This window comes from Alligator mississippiensis, chromosome 4 (genome assembly GCF_030867095.1).
Source record: "Alligator mississippiensis isolate rAllMis1 chromosome 4, rAllMis1, whole genome shotgun sequence".
NCBI lineage: Eukaryota > Metazoa > Chordata > Crocodylia > Alligatoridae > Alligator > Alligator mississippiensis.
Genome location: NC_081827.1, coordinates 219,556,484 through 219,581,592, shown reverse-complemented (window position 1 = coordinate 219,581,592; position 25,109 = coordinate 219,556,484). Strand labels below are relative to the sequence as shown.

The following is a 25,109-nucleotide window of genomic DNA, read 5'->3' as shown; positions in this document are numbered from 1 at the left end:
TTAAACATCATTTACCAACTGCTAGGACAGAATAAGAGAGAGAGAACCTGAGGCTGCCATATGCAGTATCAGCAGAAGGAAGTAGTTGGTGAATGTGAAGAGCTGTCACCTAATCTTGGTGTTGCTCAGCTAGGTTATCCCAAACGAAAAAAAAAAGACTCAAATGTCCACAAAATCAAATTTTCACTACAGGCTTAAGAATGAGATGTTATCAGAGTCTAAGTGAAAATTGGAGTTTCACATGCACACACTGGGTTCTCATTTAGATGGAGAAAGAAAAGGAAGGAAAAGTCAGTGAACATTTAAAAAAGTTGCATTTGAAAATATTTTTTATGCACAAATTATCGAGTCTGTTACTAAAAAAAAAGTATACGGTGACCTCAGCTGTCTGCTGCAGAAACAGTGTGCCATTTCTGGGGGCCAGCTTCAGTCGCCAGAGGCAAAACATGGCATTTTAGTCTTTGTTTAAGTACAAATCAACACAAGCTTAATGGGTAAGTTGCTACTGATGTCTCACTATAACACACACACATTTTCTGTGATGATAGAAGTAAGAACAACAGCTCTCCCAGGCAGATATGAAGGGAGACTGTAACCCTGACAACATTTGTTATAAGCACTGAGCCATACCATTGCCTGGAAATCCACCTCAGCATCAACAAGAGCTTTGGAGATCTGTGCTGCTTGCTGAAAATGAACGTTATCTGGAAATGAGAAAAAAAAAGGGAAAGGAAAGGTAAAAGCAGAAACTGCTTTTGCATCACTCTGGGGAAAAACATAGCAATGAGAAGAACACAAACAGGATTGTTTAAGATCCAAGACTCCCCTGCTTACTAGAAGACAAATTAGTTGCAGAAAGCCACATTATTTTATTGACGCAAATGTAACAGCCTTGCCCCTTCATGCTTTTGTTTTGTCAGTAGTAGAATTGCAAACCTGTCTGTAATACTAAAATGTCTAATTAACTGCAACTCACCATCTGCTGTTCCATGAATAAGGAGATACTCAACTTGCTTAAAATTTTCAGCTCTGGCCATTACTGTTGAATTCTGAAATTTAAAAACGTGCTATTATTTAATAAATGGTTTGCTACCAACTCACTTTCATTCCAGTTAACAAAAATCAGGGGTCCTTTGGATACAAATAAAGTAACATTCATATACAAGGACACTGTACATTAGTTCAAGCTGCTCTGTTCTTGTCTGGGTTTTGTATGTTGGGTATGGCTGCAAAGTAACCTGAGTATTCCCATGCAGCAGAGTTAAGTGAGGGAGATACCCATCTACTGCACTGCTGCCATGTGGATTGCTTGCAGAGTTAGGCTTGCCATGGGTATTCATTGCTATCCAGCAAACATTAAAACATGTATTACCATGGCAACTCTGTATCCTATAGTAGTATATACTACTGTATCTCAAAGATACTGCATGCAACACTTTGTTCAGCTGAACACTACAATTTATTATGGTTACATCCATGTGAAGCATCCTTATCATTTCCAAGCAAAAATGACAGAATAAGACATTTAAAAACTGGGACATTACAAAGTACAAGAAACCAGAATAAAAACAACAAAGACCTCCCCCCACATCCAAAAACAAAAGCCAAGAAAATAATACTGAACCAAAATAAACTGAAGGTAATCTGTACTTTGGCAATTTGAATAATATCAACATGTGAAAAGCAGGACTAAAATTAATCACGACAAATTTAAAACATGGTGACAGTGTGCTAACTACGAATAGAATAACTGCTGAGACTTGCAACTGCAACTAAGTGCTGCAAAGAGGCAATTCAGACTGGAGAGAAGAAAATTTCTTTGAACAAGCAAAGAAAATATGATAATGCTCCAGGATGCACAGAGACTACCAAGGAGTAGACCTGGTAAGAAATCCAACATATGAGATAAAGCATAGGTTAAACACTAATATCCCTCCATTAGCAGTACTCACAGCTTCTTTATCAGTCTCTCATCCCTTTGTAAACTTTTTTTGATTTGCCTCCAGATATGCAGTGATGTAATTATATGACAAGATTACCATTAAACTACCATATACAAAGATGTAAACAAAAAAGAATCCAGAGTTAATTCTTCCTTAGTAGGGTGTCAAATTTGATTTCTTGTATAACATTAGGTTTATATCCCTTACATCTGAATCTTCGTTGTTTACATCAGTGGTTTTCCATCTTCTTTCATTTGTGGACCCCTAAAAAATTTCGAGTGGAGATGAAGATTCCTTTGGATTTTAAGTGTGGGTATTCACATACTTCTGATTGATCAGTCATCTTTCACAGACCCCTTAGACATAGTCTGTGGACCCCACAAGGGGGTCCACAGATCACAGGTTGAAAACCACTATTTTACATTCTTTAGTACTTAAGTCAAATGTGGCACACTATTAAGTGAGAGAAGATATATTATACTTCTCATTTACATGTTTGACTTATTTATTGGATTTATATGCCACCCTCCCCAAGAGGCTCAGGATGACTTGCAATACATCTCAATAAATTATAAAGATAGATAACATTATTAAAATAATATAATATGCAATAGAAAAAACTCAGACAATACCCCAAATTTAACCCCACCTGCTACAGGCCTGCCCAAACAAAGGTCGTACACCACTTCAAGAAGACACCTGCACTAGGAATCTGATGGACTACAAAAGGGAGGCAGGCAGTTCCAGGGCTGAGAAATAACTGTAGGGAATGACCTCCCAGGTGTTCCTTTCAAATGAACTTGGTGCAGAGATGAAATTTGCAGGAGGTTGCTGTTGACTATGGTGACCATACGTCCCAATTTGCCCAGGACAGTCCCAGACTCTGTAGGCTAATCCTGGCCAGTTAGTCAAAAGTCCCGGGCCAGAGTCCGGCAGAGCAGCATGCTGAGCCAACTGGTTGGGGGGGTCAGGCACCACTGCCACTGTGCGGAAGCAAGGCAGGAAGACGTATTGTCACCTATCTAGGATGCTGTATCCAAAGTCCCTACACTCCCTGCTTCCACACAACAGGTGTAAATACTGTAAAAACTACAGACACACAAACCTGGACAAAATGCTTCCCCCTCTTTTGAATTTCTCACCATTCTAACTACATGATAATGCAGAGTTGATTACAGAGCAACTAATGCATTTTGTTCCAAAAGGTGGAGTTTGAGTCCCAGTATGGATTCATATTGAAAAATACTCCCAATCCACCTCAACTGCAGTTAGCTGGACCACGTCACTCCCATGTTTGCCACTGGCTATAGGAACAGGTATACCTTAACCATGATAACACATGGGACTCTTAGGCTTGGGCGAACCTTGATACCAATACAAACTACTCTGCCACAGGAAGAATATCCCAGTTGAATTAAATGGTAATTTATTTCTGTGGCACAGTAGTTTATTCCCAGGACAGTTGCTTATCTGCACACAGTTGTCCCAAAACAATTACCTCCAGGGTTTTGCTTTGAAGTTTCCTGTTCTTGGGCAACTCTATGCATGTAGCTATGTTTAAAGTTCCCCTTACACTATCAGAGTGGTGTAAATCAGCATTATTCTAAATAAGAATCGGGCCTGCTGTAAATTGCAAACAAACTAAAAATCCAAGCTAAGTGAAACTTGATAGCTGTTTACAACTTTATCAAAATAAGAGCAACCACAAAAAAGGATAAGTAACATCAAATTAATTGTCTAGCAACTAGTAACCCACTGAAAAGCAGAAAACAGTAGTGACAGAAACAAGAGTTGGTATCATGAAGATGCAATGGAAACAAGCTAGCAAATATCAAAGTTGTAAAGGCCATAGTAAGGCAAAGTGATCCTCCCTAGAGAAATATCAATGCAGCAACATTCTGGGAGAAAGAAATGAGAAGTAATGATCCACAGACAAAACCAATTAGAAGGCATTCACTGGGTGGAACAGTTTCCACACACACTGAGAACTACTTATAGCCGATTGTTTAATCATACTAGGAGTGTCTTTCCGGCAAACCAACCTTCATATTATCAGTGGCTGGAGAGAAAGAGAACATTGTGGGGGTGGGGATGTATTACTTGTTCAGTAGTTTTCAGTAGTTCACTAGTGTCAACTCCACTCTGTAACCTTCAGGTCTTAGACTAATTTAGTCAAGTATAAGCAAGGGCTTCTGCATGAAATTCATCTGAGAAACTAGGCCTCTGGGACCAACTAAAGCACTGCTTTTTTTTTTTTTTTTTTAATTTTGCTTCCTCCACCTTAATGTTCACATTAGACAAATTTGCTTGTATATATTTCCTAAACATTAAGAACCAAATTTATTCCCTATAGATTACCACTTGAACATGGATACCTGTGATTGTTCTAAACTATATTCTATCTTTGCTCTCACGCAAGCAATCCCTCTCATCTCAGTGACAGGTGTACAAAGTACAGGCCTTGGCCTCTGGTTTCCAAAAAGGATATTTCAATGTAACAAGTTGAGTGGGCAGTTGCACCCAAAAGCAACAACTGATGTACTGGATCAGGCTGTTGGACACATCTGGCTGTAAATAAATCCAGTATATGAGCATGATTGCGTGTTCTTATTAGTCATTGTACAAGTCACCTCTCCCAACGCCCCTGTTGGTGCAAGTGTTCAGCTCTGGGCTACACTGAGCGTAACTGGCTTCGCTAAAGATCACACAGCAGTCAACATTTTATCAGCACTCAACAAACAAGTTAAGGTTTGGCTGAAACTGAAGGTCTCTCTTCCTTTAGCATATTCTCGGATAATAGAACAAATGTCAAATCAGTACAAGATGGCATATTTACAAAATTGTACCCTGTTTTGCATAACCTAATGATGCAGCAGTTCTTAAGGACTGAACATTTCAAATCTGCTAGCAAAAGATTGCCAAATCTATGACTGTTTCAAACACTTGCCAAAAGCATATCAAATTCAGAGTGAACTGCAAAAGAGTGTTCTCTTTCACAAGTTGAACAGTCCCTTTTGTGTGCTCTGGGCGGCTGCTGTCTCTGACTTTTAAGGGTCTGGTCTCTTTGTCATCTCTTCTTCTGATACAAGTCCCAGAAACCTCCAAGGACAGACAGGCCTCCCATTCTCTCAGCCTAAGATCTGTACTTTCTTTGGTTGGCCCTTACTCTCTGATGTATTGTAACCTCATGTGTAGTTGTTTGCCACCTTTACAAAACTTCTAATTATATAAAATCTCTCTGGCTATCTCTACAGGACCAAAAATGGGCCAGGTTTTATCTTCATTTATGTGAAGACAACACATGTTCACATTTCATTAACATTCAGTTGAAGTTTTTTTCCAAGCTCCTATTTTCAAACTTCAAGGTCGCCTTAAAAAATAAAAAATAAAAATAATAATAATAATAATACCCAATCACACCTAATTAGCTGCCTAGGACTGTATGACCAAATCATTCCCCAGATCCTCTTCACAACATCAATGGAAACTGACATCTCAAAAACATTCAGATCCATCAGCATTTCTGAGACCAAGGTGGTAACAATGAGTATAGAGTATTACAAGAGGAGTTCAGACCCTCCTACTCTGGCTAGTACTTTGCAGCACTGTGTAGAAGACTAGGGCTCAGTTTGAATCGAGTCACTCTCACTGAATTAAGAACAGTGTTGTGCTGTTAAGCTCAGAAGGCAGTCTTCACCAGCTCTCCATGGACAAAAAGGTCTTTGTTTGGCAAAACCTTGAAGGAAGAAGTTAAGAGGGGAAAAATTCTAAGTGGGTTCAGCAAGGTTGTGAGAAACTCGGTTCTTGGAAGAAAACTAGTCCCCCATGAATACCCCTTAGGAAAACATTATCAGGTGAAGAGAAGGGGTTCTAAGAGTGTGCAGGAAAGGAGGACTGTAGTCAGACTTTTCTACCAGTAAAGAAAACTAGTGTGAGAATCTGATCTGTATGATTACCCACCCCCCTCTTTCATCGAGCCACCATCCTTCCCAATTAGTCCTCTGACTAACACATTTTAAACCTTTAGCTCTTTGGTACTGGCAGTTTCAACGCGGTCATTGCCAGCAATGGATGTTGCGCCAAGAAAATCCGACTCCTGGCGTGAAAGGATAAAACAGTCCTCTGGTGCCATCTGTGCCGTGAAGCTGGAGAGTGACTTTGTGCACCCAGTGTGTTAACGTTCCATTCTGTAGCAAGAGACTGGCTTCTATTTACATTGCTACCTAGCAAATTTGCTACTTCTCCCACTTCCTTAAAGGAGCATTCTTGAAAAAAGCAGAAAGAAAGGAGATGGACCTAACAGCTGGAAAAAGGCAGATTTGTCAGTCAAAGAGTCTATGATGGGTCTTGAAATGTCTGCTGTAATAAGTGAGCCATGAAAAGTAAGGCATGGTTGGCACAGTCCAGCAGCCACCACTGCTTTCCTCATATCTCCAAGTTATTAAAACCTTTACAACATAACAGCTGCCACAGCCTACGTGACTGTGATAGGTCCACAAAGGAGATTTCAGTCCATCTACATATTTAATATGACATTTGTCATGTCTTCTAGTAAGCACCACTTACCATTTGTACCATGCAGTCAAGTGTCATTTTAAAACTGTCCCAATTTACTAAAAGTCAAACCCAAAATAACATCAGAGAAAAAAACTTTTCTCAATCTTCCTTTCCTCTCCCACCAATAGTGGACTCCTTTTCATCTTCTCCTGAATGATTCTTGTGACCTGCACATGAGCTAAACATGTACGGGGTGGGTATTTACATCTTTCCTAACCTGATGTTTGTCTCTAGTACTTGTAGGCGCCCCAACATTGCTGCCCTGTGTCCCATGAACTGGAAACTACAGCTTAGGAACAGCCCAGCATGCCTCCATTCCTGCAAGCTATGCTGGTTCTACATCTGCCATTGAGTCTGTCTGTATTAATAAGAGTTCCAGGAGCCTGTATAGTGTCTTACAGCCATTTTATTTGCCCACCAACTCTAAACATGATTATTGACTGGTCCCTTCCTCAGCAAAAACTAGAGAAATCTTGGGGTTGCTCTGCCTTATACCACCAAGTTGTTATTCAGGCAGCTAGAGAGAGCTTGCAAGCACAGACAGATTGGTTACATTCCTACCTCTCCAGAAATCCACACAATCATGGATTTGGTGCAGTCATCTACAATAATTATGTTGGTTCTAGCTCTGTTTTCCCACAATCCTGAAGAATCCATAGTTATTCTACACCACAACTACAGTAACTTTAAGGTGACAAGAGTAGTGGCCAAGGTCCCTGACATTTTCCAGTTCAGAATTTGATCCTATCTGAATAGTGACTAGAGCAGCGTTGTCAAGTCTTGTAAATTTATTGTAGCTTTCACCATATCTAATAGGTTTTCTCCCTCTTTCCCCCTCTTCTTATTAACTTCAAGAAGCTTGTAATTGACAAAATTCATGAAGTCTCTACATTTATCATCAAATCTGGACAGGAAACAAAGCAGTGACTTTCTTTTGGCATAGTTTTAAAGATACAATGTGGTTTGCCCAGCAATGTATTTTCAAACAAATTAACTTTTTAGCAATTTAAATAATTACCCCCAATTTATAGCTTGTGAACTCTGTTCACAAAATGTCCAAACTGAATCTGACATAAAAAACCCCCACAAAACAAAAACCAACCACCACCTGAGGTAACAATTAAAAATAATTCATTCTAAACCTAAAGACATAATGCCAGGACTTTTAAAAACACAGCTGAATACAGCTTGAACTGGATTCAACACACACAAATTATTCTGAAAAAAAAGGAATGTATTAGTAATTCCTTACGATGCAGTTGGGAGGGGGAAAATAAGCTTTAATAATATAAAAAAGAAATAAAATACTTTCTTACCTCATAGTATTTTAGATTATCATTTTCTACAGGAAGACCCATATAGCGCTCTGTATATATTGAATCTGTAATGTTAAAATGTGAATATATTACAATGCTTTCACTTTGTAAGGTTTTTCTCTACCTGCAATTCCACATGTTGTGTTATTTGGAGACATAAGGAACGCATTACCATATTGGAAAAAGTCACCATTTTCCCTGATGAGCCTTGTAGGTAATAGTAATTGTTCAGAATATTTAATGTTGTGGTTGCCATGGACACCTGACTGTTGAATATTAATAAACCACCTTGTGTCAATGTTACATTATTGCTATTCTTCCAGTAATCTTTAGGAAAATGTGGACAATCTTGCATTAGCTAACTGGTTTCTGAAAACAACTTAGATAATTTCTGAGGTATTTCAAATGTAATGATATTAAGGAAGAAAACTGCAAAAGTTGAATTATTTCTTTAGAGCTCAATTAAGCTTTATTTGCTTTTGATACAATATCTCTGTTTTTTCATAGATTTTCCAGCATGCCACTATCATTTCCTTTGCCAGCTTTACTGCTGTATTCCATGTTAAATTACACAAACTGACACACAATCACCATATTTCAGTGTCCATTTAGCTACTGATTATTGTAAATGTTGTCATATGTTTGATTTTATTTTTGCTGCTGCTGATTTTAAATCCCACTGTGTCCTTTTAAATGATCTACTAACTTGCAGTGTGGAATGCTACTGTTTCTTTGTCACTGAAAATAAAACCTTTGCATAGGATTCCCTGCTATATTGGAATATCTGGCATAAGATGTCATGAAAATTTGGTACAGACAAAGAGCTACTGGCAACTAAAAATTGCACAATAGTAACAAAAAGTAATTTGAGGGGGGAAGATGTTATTATGCAACAAATGAGCAGCACAATATTATACTATCCATTCTGATGGCTTTAATTACATGGCAACTATTCATTACTAAAGTTTAGTATTATTTTTCATAAGATAGGTATGTTTTATAGTCATTGGGATTGAACATCTTTCCTGAAGTGACCAAAAACAATTATTTTTCTAAATCATTCAATGGAAAGAGACATGTAACATGCATTCAGTGGTATGTCGCACTGTATTTCTCAGGTTTTTAGTAGTTTTGTTTGTGATTTTCCTTCTGTGTTACTTGATAGTTGTGCTGTCACTTTAGAAATTAAATGTCAAAGGTTCTGAATTATAAAGCTTTTATACAATAGTACCAAATACCTGATGCAGGGTTGGGCATTCTGATAAAAAATAGCAGTAATTTTAGTAACAACAATGCTGGTCTAGTCTTGTTTAATATTCTGTAAAATAACCCACCCCATTTTAGTGTAAAGAAAAAAAGAAAAATATTTTAAATGTCTCCCTTGTAAATTATCTAGAAAACCCTTTATTCAGGCTGAGTCTAAATCAAAAGTAAGTCCCTCATCACAGCTTTAGGCTACCATCTTATCATGGCTTTTTCTGCAAAGTAAGCTCCCACAATTTATTTTTTTGTTTATATTGTTTTAAAGTAATAAGGAAGACCTTTTAATAGTCTTTTCACATTTTCAAGTGCCAGTATGGCATGGGAACACAGGTTTTGTTTGGACTTTTTAGCAAATTATATGTTTGTACTATTTTTTTTTTTTTTACCCATGCAGGTATTTCTTCAGAAAATTACCTATATTTGCAAAAACTGAATTTTAAAACCCCCAAAGAAAAACAAAACATAGCAAAACAACAACAACAAAGTCTGTGTTTTCAGGGGGTGACTTTATACAAAATTTGATTAAATCTTCCTTTGTAAGCAACATTATATTTTAAGGAAACAAAAACTAATAGTAATGGACAATGTGACACTCAGTAATGGTCTGAATACTTTATAAAACAGTTTATTGGGAATGTAAATGCAGACCTTAACATAATAGTGATACTGTAAATATTACCATGATTCTGTGTTTGTTAAAGGTTAAACAAATTATCTTAAATTTAGTATCTGACTTTTCAAATGAGAACCAGAATTGGGGGAGTCTGTGTAATGCTGAAGCATAATATTCCACATTGGTTCGCAAAAACAAACCAACTGGCATTTAAGTGGCATCATCCATTTACGATCATCCAGAATTTGATCAAGGTTTTACTCTATGAATCAACACTTTTCAGTGCGTGTACTACAAGACATATGGGAAGATTTGTAACTGTGAAGTTATCACATACCATAAAATTGCCAGCGTGACACAGGGGCTACAGCAATTCCACACTTGAACACTCCGCTACCAGATCCTAGCACCATGGAGGTCACGTATCCCCCATAAGACTAGGGGAAAAAAATTAAGTTATTTTAAAGAAAAGGAAAAGGAAATGACCCATCTACTAAACTATTTATCATCTCTTCAGAGGTTCTACACTTTTCTTATATTAAATATGTCCTTTATAATTGTGGGTCTTGTTTCACTGGTGGATGAGGTGAAGTAGGTAATAAATATGGGGTTAACTGTTGTGATCTATTGCAAAGCACTGTATGAGGAACTGGCTCTGGAATGGGGAGCTGCAAACATGCAACTAAACTGCAGTGGAGCCAGTACCAGGGACTTCAAAAAACAGTGTCCCCTCTCTTCACAGTTGGATGGAAAAGGATGAAGTCAAGGCTTAACCCTACAATGTGCTTTACCAGATAGCTATATAGTGTGTCAGGAATAAGTCAGACACATTGCATATCTGACCTCTCCCCACTCCCTCTCTTCACCCCCTAAAGCAGCAAGAGCAACAAGATTATGACTCAAAGTTTAAAAACAGATGCTGCATTTTTCCCAGGATAAGCCATTTTATTCCAAGACAAAGTACAAGTTGTTCAGACATCCATGTCCATTGTCCCAGAATAAATCCTAAAAAAGGTTCATCACAAAGTACATCTGAACAGTTACCTTGGGATTGCACCACTAAATCACTAACAGAAAAGCAACAGGGCATTCAGCCTCTCATTATTACAAGGGTAATGTGTGTACATGCCAATCCTGGGATAGTTCTATTCTGGGACAAACACAGGTACAACTAGTCCAGGGACAAATGTAACATCTGTTCCTAGCCCAAGAGTGACAATCTCCTTTTCAGTCTGTTTCATGGCAATGTAAAATGACACTGCTCCTTACTGTTTTCACATGATAAACTCACAATGTAGCCTGATGCACAGATGCTTAAATATAGCACATGACAGAAGAGCATGCAGGTAGTTAGGTATCTTAATGGTATATTCCTTTTGGACTCAGAAAGCATAATATATTTTAATACACTTATCAAAAGAGTCCTGCTAACCTCCAAGATACAAGTCAATGCATATGACTATACACGGTAGGAAAACATAATAGCTGTTTCATCTTTGTAAACACAGTGTATAGGAATTCTTTAAAAATATTTTCTAGGTTCCTTAGTTCTCATTATTACCATTCCCACAGCCACAAGAACCCTAGATGTGCATATAATTAGTAACTGTTTATTTGAACCCCACCAAGCCTGTGTGGTTTGGTGTAAGTATACCGTGTAAGCAAAAGAAGACATAATAGTCTTTACAACTATGTAAAGAAGCAACGTGAATACTCACCCAACCCCAAATAGCTATTCTGTTTTTATCAACAAAGCCCATTTCAGAAAATGTTCTAAAAACAAATACAAATCAAACTCAATAGATCGCAGATGTTTACAATGTATATTACAGTGATCATATGCAATTACCCATTTTATGTGTAGGTTTTGGGCTGTAAGGTTAGGGCTGGACCTCTCAATTATAATGATTGTTTGAGACAAAATGCATGCTTCACCGTTTCTCTGATTTTCAAAAAACCTGCTGAGTGTTTTGTGTCATTAAAAGAAAACAAAACCTGTCAGCTTCATAAAAAGTTCTGTCACCAGATGCACTGGCTTTTACATAAATTGTTTTGAATTCATGTAGGTGATTGTTAGAATGACAACAGCAATCGTGTAGCACAAAATGGAAAGCTGCAGCCCAAAGTGTAAAACTTGAAACTCTGGCCAGTGAGAGGATGAAGAGGGGTTTTTTTTAAGGTGTTTTTTGTTTTGTTTTGTTTTGTTTTGGGGGGGGTGGGGGGGGAGAGCTGGGTTGTTTTAAGTCTCCATTCACTCAGATTCCTCTTCAGGAGTGAAATTCACCTCTCCGTTATTCTGGTGCAATCTTACTGACTTCATTTACTTCAATGGGATTCCAGGAGGCCCCTGACAGATGGTATCTGGCTCCCCCTGCACCGGCAATATGGTATGATGGAAACTGGTATAATTACAATACACCTCACCACCACAATCACCAATACACCACAGTCACACCTCCTGCCATGCGTGTGTAACATAGCAGGAAGCATGATTGTTGGAATCCCACATCAGTTCATATCATGTCTTTACTTTAACGTCTGTCAGGGGCCTGAATGTTGAATATGACCACCAGTGCAAATGCCAAGTAGCTCAGTATGTACAAACATAAATCAGTCTTACTAAACTGAAACAATGATTTGTTTTTCTGCTTTTTGTACTCTATATCAATAAGTCATTGGTTTTCAGTCCTGTTAAGAATCAGTAAATACGTAGGGGTTTATAGAAAAAAGATCCATGTTGAACATTTGGCCATAAGAGGACTAGCCCAGAGTTACAAAGAAAGCTTAGAAAAGCTTGAAATAGAAGTTGGTTCTCCTAACTCTGAGCCCTATGCTACAGACAACATCATCCTTTCTTTTCTGTAAAAGCACCAGGATAATAAAGTTTTTGCCAATGAAGCACATTCTCTTCTTACTGTTTGTCATGATGTTACTTACTCTATGTTTTTAAACATGTAGAATTACAACTGCTCAGCATATGGAAATTAACTAGTATTTAGCTACAACTTTTGGTACAAATTCCAGTACGACCATTTGATAAATCCTCTTTTCTCTATTCCCAGATTTATGAGTTGTTTACTGAGCAGAAACAATAGTGTTCTAGTTTATTGCTCTTAAAATGTCAACAGCTGGACATCCAGCTGGTTATATAGTGATCAGTGACAGTCTACTGTATGCTCACCTGGCTGCTGCAATTTGATCCTCTATTTCATATGTTCCCAGTCTTCGATATATTGCATGCATGATTTTATCTCCTTGGTAGCCACTTCCTCTGCCATCAAAGCTAGCCACGATGATCTGCTCTGTGCTTGCCAGGTATGTAGCCCAGTTGATTCGGAAGGCATAATCTACTTTCTGACTGCAGGGCCCGGCATACCTATGTAAAGAATCCCAAAGGATTCAAACACTTGCCATTCCCTAATTCTTTCATCAATCCTATACAATGCTCTTAGTGCTGACAATCACTGGAAATAACAAACAGGCAAACTTTATGACTAAACTGAGCATCAGGAATGTATGAAAAGTTTCCACTGCTTACACTAAATTCTGCTTTTCCTGGGTAATATGACTTGCAATCTTCATGGAAATATTCATGAGTAAGGACTCCAAGACTGGCCCTAATGTAGGAAGTCTATTGCTTTGTCCTGTGGATTACAGTCTTAAAATCAAATAGAGTGGGATACCAAGAATCCTAATCAAAATCCCTCTCTGTTTTGGCATGTTTTATCACTGCAATTTAAAAAGATGCTATTGTTTAACTGAACTAATCTATTTCTGTTGCTCCACCTAATTAGTATTCATTAAGTGTCTACTTGGAAAAAAAAAACTTTGAATCAAAAGTGAATAGCTCTTACTTGTGAAAATTTAAAAAATCCTTCTTTTCTCCACACTTTTGGTGACTCATTAGTGAAATTAAACATACACCTATTAAGTAATCAAACTATTTTTCATCCAGGCTGGGAAGGAAGAAAGAGGGAATTACTGTTAGTGAATATTCTATTTTTAAATACTTAAGAGGCATGTGAGCATTCTGGAGATAAAGCCACATCAATTTGATTAAGTAAGTAATATTTGTGTAATCTGGCTATTCTGCTTCTAAACAATTTGCCATGTGCCATCTTATCTGCTCATAAAGCAAGATGACCCTTAAGACAGACCTGGAAGATTGGACCTTAAAGCTATCCAATTTTATTTCCCATATTTGGGGGAAAGAGAAGCAACTTTTTAAAAATGGAAGACGCACATATCAAAGTCTAAACAATAACAGGATTCTTACAATTATGACTCTTGTGTAAGTACATCACTTTCAATACTGAGCCATGTAAACATCAGAAATTCATGGAACCCAATGTGAACTGTGTATATGGAAACATTCCAACTTGTAGGATCCCTACGTGTAGCATTATTTCCATGTGCTGAAGACCCTGTTATTGCTGAGGGAATAGTGACAACGCTCACCTGTCATCTGGACAATGATGTTCGTATGATCTTTCTGGAGGGTATGCACCTCCATTCCAGAGTGCGATGATTAGTACCATATTGTACGAAGCAAAGGAGCTACTCACCAAGCCACAGATTACTTGATGAGAGCATGTGGGGGTGGGGGGTTGTTGTGTTTTGAATACTAACAAGTAAAGAGCATTTACTACTCATGAAAAGTTTAAGTGGCAAATAATAAGTCCAGTGATCCAAATTTCATTAAATAAGAAAAAAGAGGAATCAACTTTCATATTTTATGTTCAGCGCAACTACTAATGTGTTTTACTTGTCTTTGAGAGCCATTTCCCAGCAAACAGAGAAATTCATTAGGTATTTCTATAAATAACAAATTGCAGTAACTCAGTTAAAAGAAACAGAAATTATGGCAAACATACTATTATACTGCTATAAGCAGAAGACTGAGAAAGAAAAGGAACAAAGAGTATATGTTCATGGTCCAGTGAATGTGTCTTTTTATACTATTCATTTCATTAGCCTGATTATGTTTTGAATATGGAGGTTATTGTATACCATTACAATACTTTAATCTGTCTCTCTCTGGTCACTGGTCTCAAGGCCTATAACTGCCTTAAATAAAGATTTCTAAACCTAACGTTTCTCTAATATGTACAAATAGTTCGAGAACATTTTTCTTTTCTGGAGTTTGGAACTAGGAAATATCAGGCAGTTTTCTATTTAGTTTTCTTCAGTAAGCATTATAGATCCAATCAAAACATACTGAAGTCAGTGGAAAGATGTCTATTGACTTCAGCGGGCTTTGGATCTGGCCTAAGAGGGATCCCAAGATGATGAATAAATTATGTTCCCTCAATGCCTACTGATTTGCATGAACTGAGAGTGCTTGAGGCCTCAAAGGAAGACTTCAAAATCATGCAGGATCAGGTCTTAAGAGAATTATATTTCCATATTGTAAGATACCCCTGAAATGATTTCTCTTTTCTTCAGCTGTATAATGTTGGCATACGAAAGCTCCTCTAAAACAAACCTCCCTCAGTTGTTACTATCTAGACTTCTCATTACATTGTCCATTCTGAAGACGGTAATTACATTGCAACTACTCATTAAATAATATTCAGACCTTCTAGGCAGCCTTTATAAGCCACAGCTGGAATAATCCAGCTTCAATCTGGTGCAGGCCTGGTAGCTTTATCAGCACATCAGCAGTGGGGCAGGTGGAGGGGACAGGTAGGAGATGCTTTGTCCATGGCTGTGCCGAGGAACTGCTTCTCACCACTTCTGCCAGACCCCTGCTCCCTAACTGCAGCACGGGCACAGCTTCCAGCTGGTGGGGAACTGAGCCAGGGTCGGGCATCTGGAACCTCTGTCTACACTGCTGCCACTTTTCCCCCTACCCTGCTTCTTGGTTGTGGGTGCTGCTGGAAGCTACTCAGGCCCAGCTCAGTTCCTTACCTAGTAGAAGTTGTGCCCATGCTGCAGGCAGGGACCGGGGGGTGGGGAAAGCAGTGGTAATGGGGGCACAGCTTCCAGCTGCCAGCCCCCAGTGCAGCTCTTTGCTGCCCAGCACTAGCACAGGCATGAGCAGAGGCAAAGCCTTTTGGTTCTGTGAGACAGATCCAGTGGCTCTGTGGGCCAGATCTGGCCTGCGGGCTGTATGATGATGCTGATCCCTGCTATAAGCAACAAAATAGTCTTGTTAATCTGTACCACACGTTCTAATGGAAGTGCTTAGGCCAGGGGTGGGCAAAATGGTGGATCCAGCCAGCAGCCAGACTCCATTTCCCAGAAGCCCCTGCCCACGTTGCTGTGGCCAGTTTCCATGGAGACCCCAGGAACGGGCGGCACCATGACGGTGCAGGGCCAGGGTTTCCATGGGAACCAGCCCCAGCAGTGCTGGCAGGGGGCATGGCTGGGTAGGGTGTTGCTCTGGAGCTGGGGCTGGGATTATGCAGTGGTGACTGTGTGGCCCAGAGCTGGTACACAGCAGCGATCCACTGCCTGCATGCCCATGCCCGAGGTGTGTGGGCAGTGGATCGCAGCTCTACCCTGGCTTTGGACCACGCTGTCACCACCGCAAGATCCCAGCCTTGGAGCAGCTCACTGCCCATCTGTGCGTCCTGCCAGTGCTGGCAGGGCCAGTCCCCATGGAAAGCCTGGCGTCACAGTGCTGCCACTCCTGGGGTCTCCACAGAAACCGGCCACAGCAACACAGGCAGGAGCTGCTGGGAAGTGGAGTCCACCATGGGCCTGATCCAGCCTGTGGGCCAGACCTTGCCTGTCCCTGGCCTAGGCAGTCCACCACAGGAAAAAACCCTTGACAGTCTGTGGAAAGCTGGGATTTGCACTGATTCTGCTCTCTCTCAAAACTGCTTTTAAAAATAAATTAGAAAAATATTTATGCCAATTTTGTGTCTTCTAAAGCTGTTAGAAGCCTTTGAAGGAGATGAAAGCAATTAACATAGCATTGCCACCTGTATTGGAAGATGACTTACACATCAAGGAGCAGAGGGTACTTCTTTGATGAATCAAAATGGGGAGGTAAGATCATCTGATACCAGAATACTGAAACATAAAAAAGAAAGAAAGAAAGAAAAAAAATCATGTGACTTGGCTCTTTCCCCAGGAACTGACTGACGCATGACCTATGTGAACGTATGTTCTTATGTTCGGCAAAGTACATCTGCATCATTCCTTAATTTTTTTTTAATTTGTATAAAGCTTAATCATATTAAGAATGGCCTGTAACATATTAATTGAGATTTGCTAACTGAATTAAAAAAACCTCAACTCAAAATTTTTCAAGCCTTGCAAGGTAGTCTGTGGCCTTTTAAAATCTCATAGGTACCAAAAAAAAAAAGATTTCTCAACATGTTTTCACACACTAAAATATTGATTAAGATTCTAAATTAAATGGAAATCCTGGCAAAGTGATGTACTGGCCAGATGATTATGAACTTGAAGAATATCTTTTCTAGGCTCAGCGACTGAGAAAATGCTGAGTAAATGCTGAATGAACTTCCCCAGTAAGTTTGGAACAATGAACTCTGTTCACAGACCTGTGACTACTGTCTCAGAAGTTATATGTTATCAACAGACTAAGTGGGGTGGGCAGGGGAGGGAGGATGGAAGGATTTTACAGGAATAGATGTTGTAGGAAGTTGAGTATGAATGATTGTAGGAATGTGCTTCATACTAGGCTAGAGTACAAGCGTTATAGAGCTTTGTACACTTCAAACTACGCAGGACGTTAAAATATAAGTGTGCTGAAGTGACAGATTAAGACACTGGATAATATGCAACTGAAAAGGTATTTTGTATCTCTGTGCTCTGGAGATGCACATCTGTGTCTTCACTGATACGTATAGGGATACGTGGTCATAGGAATACATTTGGATCTGATGTAAGTTTAAATAAATTGATTTTTTTCTGTCTAGTACTACATTAAAATAAGATTCCCCTTACCAACAGCTTCTACCCTGAAGAGATGAAGTAGTAAGAAGAAGGAGGAATAAAAAGATGAATACACAACTGATAGCATGGAGAACATCTTTAAACCTCCGTCTTCCCTGGAAGATCTCATCATTAGCTCTAATAAAAAATATTACTGAAAATAAAAGACAGAAACAAAAAGATAAAGAAAGTTATAATATAAAAGAGATAAGAGTGGGAGGAGGGAGGTATCAAAACAGTTAACAGCAGCAGAGAATTGGATACTATTTATAAAGTTTGATTACTTAAAGAATATTCATTTGCTGAACAGAGTAAATTTTTGTCATAAAAGAGAAAAAGGCTGACAGCAGAAGCTGGAGTCAGGAATGGTCTCGATGGGTACTGTGCCGGCTTCTCAGTATGGCAGTGCTCTTCAATCTGATTTAGTTGTCTGCCTCCCAATAGTATTGTCATTTTATTCCATTATATTGCATAGCTTCAGACCTTCAGGAATGCAAGGAATTATTTTACATATTTAAGCAAGTTTCCATCTCAGTTTATTTTTCCCAGTATTTTTAGCATGGAATACATCTTTTCTAAGAACAGCAAATTAAAGACAGCTAGCTAAAGATAGCTTTTATACACTGATTTTTTCAAGTAAATCTCAAAGTACTTTCCCAAGAAGCTTAGTATCATTATCACAATTTTACATATGGAGAAACTCAGGCATAAATTGGTAAAGACACATGGTGAAGATACAGTGGTAAAGATACAGTGGTAAAGAAACTTACCATTCCCATTCAAATTAATGGATTCAACTTTCTTTGAAGGCATCTGAATGTCCTTCAATGAATTATTCAAATCTGTGTTGTTTTCCAAGTTTCTGATGGCTGAATAACAGGGTGGACAAAACAGACTTTTTTTTTTAAATAGTAAAAATTCTTTTTAAATAAAAAAATTTAAATAAATGTACTTTTAAAAATAAAACCATGTCAAATTAAATATGAAATGACAGCAACCTGAATAAAGGCTTAAACATTCTGTAATTGGTTGAAGTAATTAAAATAAACATAGCAATATGTTGCTCTGATATTTTTTTTAAACCATCTAAGCAGGTCTTCCCTGGGAACGAGGTAGCTAACCTGGTTTAGCAATTTTTCTAGGTACCCATCTGGACTTATCAATCTCTCTGAAAATCTGGCCCAAGGTAACCAGAAATAGTCAATTTACTAAATGTTATATATTTACTATAATAAAACTTGTGGCAACCGTTGATCCTCCTGGATCATGGTGTACCGATGAGGGCCACCCAGACCTTCAATACATATGCCTGGGCAGGAATTTTTGGGTGAGCGGAGGCTGCCCAGACCTTCCATCCTCCCTTTAGGCCACTGAGACAGAATCCAAAGACCAGCCTGAGACCAGGTGTTTGGTGCCTCCATGGCTGTCACTATATAAGTGTCCAGGAATCAAACCCAGGTCTCCTGTGTGGTAGACAAGGATTCTACCACTGAACCACAGGAGACTCCTTATAATAAATGATTTACTTTTAAATGCAAAACAAATGTTGAAAAACATTTTTCACATATTTTTATGAGGTTTCACTTGACTAATAACTATTTTGAAATGCTGTTTTTCTCTATTTTAAATTGAATTTCTATATTCATACCAATACAGCTTGACACAAAAAAGAAAAAGTTACCTAGCAAATAAGAAATACATTATTCACCATTTTCCAGGACAATCAAATCGTATACAAATAAGATTTCTAATGGATGTCAAGTTGCAGAATGCGTAGCCTGGTTAGCAAAATTTGCAGCAAAATTAACATAAAGGTTATTTTTATTTGCAAATCAGTATGTTTAAAGGGTTACAGCAACTAGTGAGAATGAAGCTCTTTAGGTTTTTTTTAAATACAAATGAAAGTCAAATTTAAATAATCAATTTTAATGTATGACTAAAATCCATGATTTTCAAATCTTTGTTCACAATTAATCCACAGAGATTAACACATGAATAAATGACAGTTATAAGGACTTCATTCCAGTGAATATTTCTCATTTTACTAAAAAATATAATTCAGTATGTTTGGTGTTTTTGTTTTTTGTTTTTATATGATACACTGTAAAATATTCTAAAAGCTGTAAGACTAAGGAATACTACCCCTGATCCATGGAACATGTACACATAATGCAACTGAAAACAGAAAAACTCCAATACCTTGATCATCACTACTTCTGTGAAGAGCACACTTGGGCAGGCCTGGACCTGTTGACAGCACAAGAACATGCATGTTTTGTTTATAGGCCTTTTAAAATATGCTTCCATAACAATAAGCAATAAGTAGGTATGAGCAACTTGAAAGATTCATAGCTCAAGCTCAGCCCAGGAATGTGTCTGAACCTTTGGATCCAAAGTTTTTCAGGTCCATGGGGGGGGGGGGGGGGGGGGGGGGGGGGGGTGGAATCAGGACTCTTCCCAAAGTCCCCCTACCCCTTACAATCCACCAAGAATCTGAGCATCCAGTCTTCCATATTTGAGGGTGGGATGCAGAGAGGCCCAGACTCCCCAGGGCATTGATTTAAGATTTCATCACCATAAAAAAAAGAAACACTATCAGTTCATAGAGGGAAAAGCAAGAGTCTTTTAGACTTTCCTTCAACTGATTAACTCCCCCCCTGCACTATCATATCTATGTCCCAGTGACTCAGGAGGTAAATCCATAGGTCAAAGCACATATAAATATTTCTTAAACTCCTTGTGGCAAGATCATCATCTCTTTCCTGATTTTGTTCCTATTCTCTGATTACTTCCTTCTCCAAACAAGCATATCAAACTAAAGTAACTCCAATGTCCTTCTACAATATAGACATTTCCATAGGCTTCCCTTTATGGCTAGGGACAGGAATTACACATAAACTGGTTTGTGATTGGAAATCAGTTAAAATCTGTAATATAACAGAAGTTCAGTGCACATAAACTGCTTTCAGAATAGCTAAAACCAGTTTATGATAAGATGGATGTAGTATTAGACTTGATTGATTTAAATTAAATCAGTTTTCTGAACGTCTGTCTCAGATCCCCTCCAGATTTAAGTTAATTAATAGTCCCCCAGCATCCCAGAATGCTTTGCATCTGCCATGCACATATTCCCTCCTCCCTCCCCACTCTTGCAGGGTGGGTGAGCTAGCTTTGGCCCAAGCTGTCTGCTCCAGCTAAGCAGGAGATGTGCTCTAGCGCCCCCCAGCTTCTAGCCTGGGCCACTGCAGGCATGTGACTACATTTCTGGAATCAAAAGTGATTGTCTGTTCACTTGCTTATCTGTTCAATCTATGCAGCTCAGACTAACCTGTGAAGATTGAATCAATTCTCTGTCTGTATTTAGTCTAAGAACAATGTCCAAACTCCCCATGGAAATTCTACCAGAGGTCCTCCTTGAATCAAAGAACTTACACTTCATGCTCTCCTTTTCAGAAGGATTAGTGTCACCTCCCTGATGGTTGGTAGCACAATGTTCAGGATCAACTTGATCAGTGAGGAGTGAACTGGCAGCAAAGCATTATTCCGGAGCCTTCAGCTCTGGTGCATTACATTCACCCTCATCTGAAACAGCCAGGATCTATTGCTGTTCTGAACATTTTGCCAGAAATATTTATTTTCAAAGGCTGCTTTAGAGGATGGGACATCCTGAGGCTTAGGACTGCACAGGAAAGGAGAGTTTTGTGTTTTGCTATGGGATGAGTTTTGCTGACTATAGGCATAAGCTACCATTTAATATTATTTTATACTTGTATTTTCATCAGGGTCATTTGGAGAAGTGGAAAAGGAATCCCTTTTTATTACTATTGAGTAACTCCAAAGAAATCAAGACATATTCTAGCTTGTACCCAAGGCTTTCACTGGCTGATTTGTTTTTCTTCTGCATTAAGTAATAAGTCACAGTTATGTTGATTAGTTTGGGCCATACTCACCATAACAGTTTAGCAGATAATATTGTGCATTTTGGCTGAAGGATGTGCTGTAATACTGACATCTTTCTTGGTCTAGATCACAGCTAATGCACTTAGCATTAATCTGACCTTTGCCAAATTCCACTCTGCAAAGTGACAGAAAGTTGCATTTCAAAGACAAGACACATTTCTGAAAACGTTTGTTCAGTCACTATCATTAACCTATGATTAAGTAAAGCCAAATTAAATTTGTCTGTTATACAGAGGAGACACTATCTCAGGACAAAACATGCATTCCTAAAAAAACCAGCAAACCCTAGTAACAATGCATGTTACATTATGTGTTTTTTCTGTCAAATGTGCCATTGCATATAGTATAATAAAAGCACAATCCTGTTCCCATTAGAGTCCACAGCAAAAGTCCTACTGATCTCAATGGAAACAAAATCAGACCCTAGACTTTAAAGTTAACACAACAAAGGAATTTAAGTCATTCAAAAATCTTAAACACTGATATTCAAATGAGCATTTTCCATCATTTGGAACTGTTTTGCTGAAACCCAGAGTTTATTTTTTCTTATTTTTCTAAAAGATTTTTCAACAAACAGGGCAAATGAGAAAACATCTTACTTATAAAGGTTTCTTCCTCCTGGTTTTCCACCATTCTCATTACTGATATAGTATCTATAAAAACAAATATTTTGGTTGTAATAAGTTATTTTTGCTGTATTTATAAAAGTCAAAAAGAATCCTTTAAATATTGCTTAATTAATTACTATCAAAAGCCAGCATCCAATTTTATTTAGAGAAGTTTGTGTGATTCTGCCTAAGGAGGGTAAGTATATGAAGTATCTGTGCTGTTCACATTTTTATTTGTCTAAACAAAGTATCACAAGAGATTTAAAGAAAATCAGAGAGATGTAGGAACTTAATATACATATCATGTCCAATGCAATGACATGATATAGGTGGCATTTCTGCTTGGTTTAGTATTTGCAGAAATTAATGTAAACTCCATGGAAGCCATAGAGACTACACTCAAGTGCTTTGCACACGAGTTCCATTTTTTTTTGTGGCCACTACAAACAAATGAGAAGATGAAATCTGTGAGGGAAAACAGAGTGCCAGGACTGCTAGGGCAGGAAAGCAGCAAATTTGTCCTTTCCAGATTTTACTGTCTTGGCTTACATTTGTGAGTCATTCTACTCTGTCAGCATCAGTCTGACAAAGAAAATGTGCCATGCCAAGGGCATGCTTATATGTTACATTATATTATGTATTAGTGCCGGGCACATACTTCTATGCAGTGCCTCTAATTTGTGTCTTTTGCTTTTAAGACAAAGAGCTAGGGACAGAAATTAGACATATACCAGTTTAAGTGACCAGAAACTGGTTTAAATCTGTAACAGAACAGAAGCTCAGTGCACCTAAACCAGTTTCAAAATGGCTGAAGCTAGTTTAAGATAAACCTGTCTGAATGTAGTATCAGACTTAACTAATTGCATTAAACTGCTTTATGAAACTTCTGTCCCAGACCCCTTCCTGGTTCAAGTTAAATCAGAGTCCCCCAGCATCCCAGCATGATTTCCAGCCCTGGGATGGGCTGGGCTGTCTGCTCCAGACAGCAGGGCTGGCCCTGCCCCTCTGCTCCCTAGTTGGAGCAGTGAGGACTGTTTGACAAGGGGTTGAGGGAGAGGGGGGAACCTGGCTGGGGATGCAGCCCAGTCTGTAGGGAGTAGGGACTGCCCCCCAGGCAAACCCCAGCTAGGGTGGGGGGTTAAACACCCCTTCCCCCACTCAAACTTACTGCTGCCTGCAACTGTTGACTACAAATCCCAGAGTCACCTAGAAGCAGGAAGAAGAAGTGATGAGCAACCCTGCAGAGTCCTACTGCTGTAATTCTGGACTACAAATCCCAGAGAACTCAGGGGCAGCAGGAAGACAAAGTAAACACAGCCAGAGATCCATGCTGTAGTGCCCCCGGGCTTCTGGCCTGAGCCACTGCAGGCATGTGGCTACATTTCGTATCTCAAATGCGAATGTTAGGGCTGTGCAAAGATTCAGTCGCCAATTTGATTTGGAGGAGATTCGGCCTGTTTAAAAGGTCCGAATCAAATCTGAAGGCTCCAAATGGATTTGGAAAAAATTAGGAGAGATTCGGATCGGCTGGGGAGAAGCAAGCACAGGCAGGCGGCTGCAGGTTCTCCTGCGGCTCCTCTGGCTGTGCCTGCTTTTCCCCAGGCGGGGGGAGCCATGGGAGAACCCCCCATGGCTGCCTTGCCCAGCTCCATCCCCCACCTGGCCCCAGCCTCCCAGCACTTATATAAAGAAATAAAAAGCCTCACACTCATCAGATGCAGCAGCAGGGATCAAGGCCTCTGAAAGCTCATGGCAACCCCCGCCCTGTGCAGCACAGTGCAGCAGGGATTACCCCCCCCCACCTGATACCCACATGGCAGCTGCCCCATGGCACAGGTGCAACACAGCTCAGCAGGGCACCACGTGCTGCCTGGAAGCTGAGGCGGCTCCAGCAGTCAGCCGGAGCCTGGCACCGCTTAGCCCCAGTGGCCCCAGCTCCCAGACAGCACACAGCGCCCTGCTGAGCTGCACTGCACCCACGCCATGGGGCAGCTACTGCACGGGTGCCGGGTGGCGGTGGGCAATCCCCACTTCCCCGCATTGCAGGGGGGGGGTTCTCCCATGAGTGCCCAGATGCCTCAATCCCCACCACTGCAGCCAGTGAACGTGGGGATTTAAAAAAAGGGGAAAAAAAAGCCACTGAGGGCTTGTGGCAGAGCCCCCCCCCCACGCAGTGCAGGGCAGCAGGGATTGCCCCCGACCCCACCTGGCACCCGCGAGGCAGGTGCCCCATTGTGTGGGTGCAGCACAGTTTGGCAGGGCACTGCATGCTGTCTGGAAGCTAGGGCCTCTGGGGCTGAGTGGTGCTGACTGTTGGAGCTGCCCCAGCTCCTGGACAGGATGTAGCACTCTGCTGAGCCGTGCTGCACCCGCATGATGCAACAGCTGCCGTATAGGTGCCAAGCAGGGGGTGGGGTGGGGGGGTTAATCCCTGCTGCCCCCCACTGCCCCGTGCTGCATGGGGGGGCTCTGCCATGAGCCCTCAGAGGCCCCAATGGCCACTGCTGCAGCCAGTGAGTGCAGGGCTGGGGCTTTTTTTTTTTAAAGTGCTGGGAGGCTATGGCCAGGCGGGGGATGGGGCCGGATAGGGTAGCCATGGGAGCTTCTCCCACAGCTCCCCCCACCCAGGGAGAGGCAGGCACAGCTGGAGGAGCTGCGGGAGAATCTGCAGCCACCTAGCTGTGCCTGCTTCTCCCTGGCCGATCCAAATCTCCGAATCAGCAATGAATCAGTGCCAAGTCTCCAATTCTGATTCGACTGAATCGAATGAGGACAATGATTCGCATCACCAAATTGAATCACTGTCCTCCGAATCGGCCATATCCAAATCTGAATCTGAATTAAATACTTCCCTATTCACATAGGCTTAGTAAAAGTCTTTTTGCTTCCGTTTCTAATTTAATCTGTGTAGCTAGACTAACCTGCAAAGACTGACTTGATT

General features: G+C 40.0%; 1 protein-coding gene across 1 annotated transcript in view; it reads right to left on the bottom strand.

The window, feature by feature from the left end:
• DPP4 (dipeptidyl peptidase 4) overlaps nt 1–25,109 on the bottom strand; it is a 61,341-nt gene that overhangs the window by 1,206 nt on the left and 35,026 nt on the right. The window contains exons 15-25 of the mRNA XM_059727338.1: nt 22,160–22,213; nt 21,551–21,675; nt 19,800–19,847; nt 18,371–18,469; nt 16,643–16,712; nt 12,874–13,068; nt 11,411–11,465; nt 10,030–10,129; nt 7,817–7,881; nt 977–1,049; nt 631–704 (exon numbers count right to left, since the gene is read on the bottom strand). Coding sequence (XP_059583321.1) covers nt 631–704; nt 977–1,049; nt 7,817–7,881; nt 10,030–10,129; nt 11,411–11,465; nt 12,874–13,068; nt 16,643–16,712; nt 18,371–18,469; nt 19,800–19,847; nt 21,551–21,675; nt 22,160–22,213 — 958 coding nt within the window. The remainder of the gene's footprint in view (nt 1–630; nt 705–976; nt 1,050–7,816; nt 7,882–10,029; nt 10,130–11,410; nt 11,466–12,873; nt 13,069–16,642; nt 16,713–18,370; nt 18,470–19,799; nt 19,848–21,550; nt 21,676–22,159; nt 22,214–25,109) is intronic.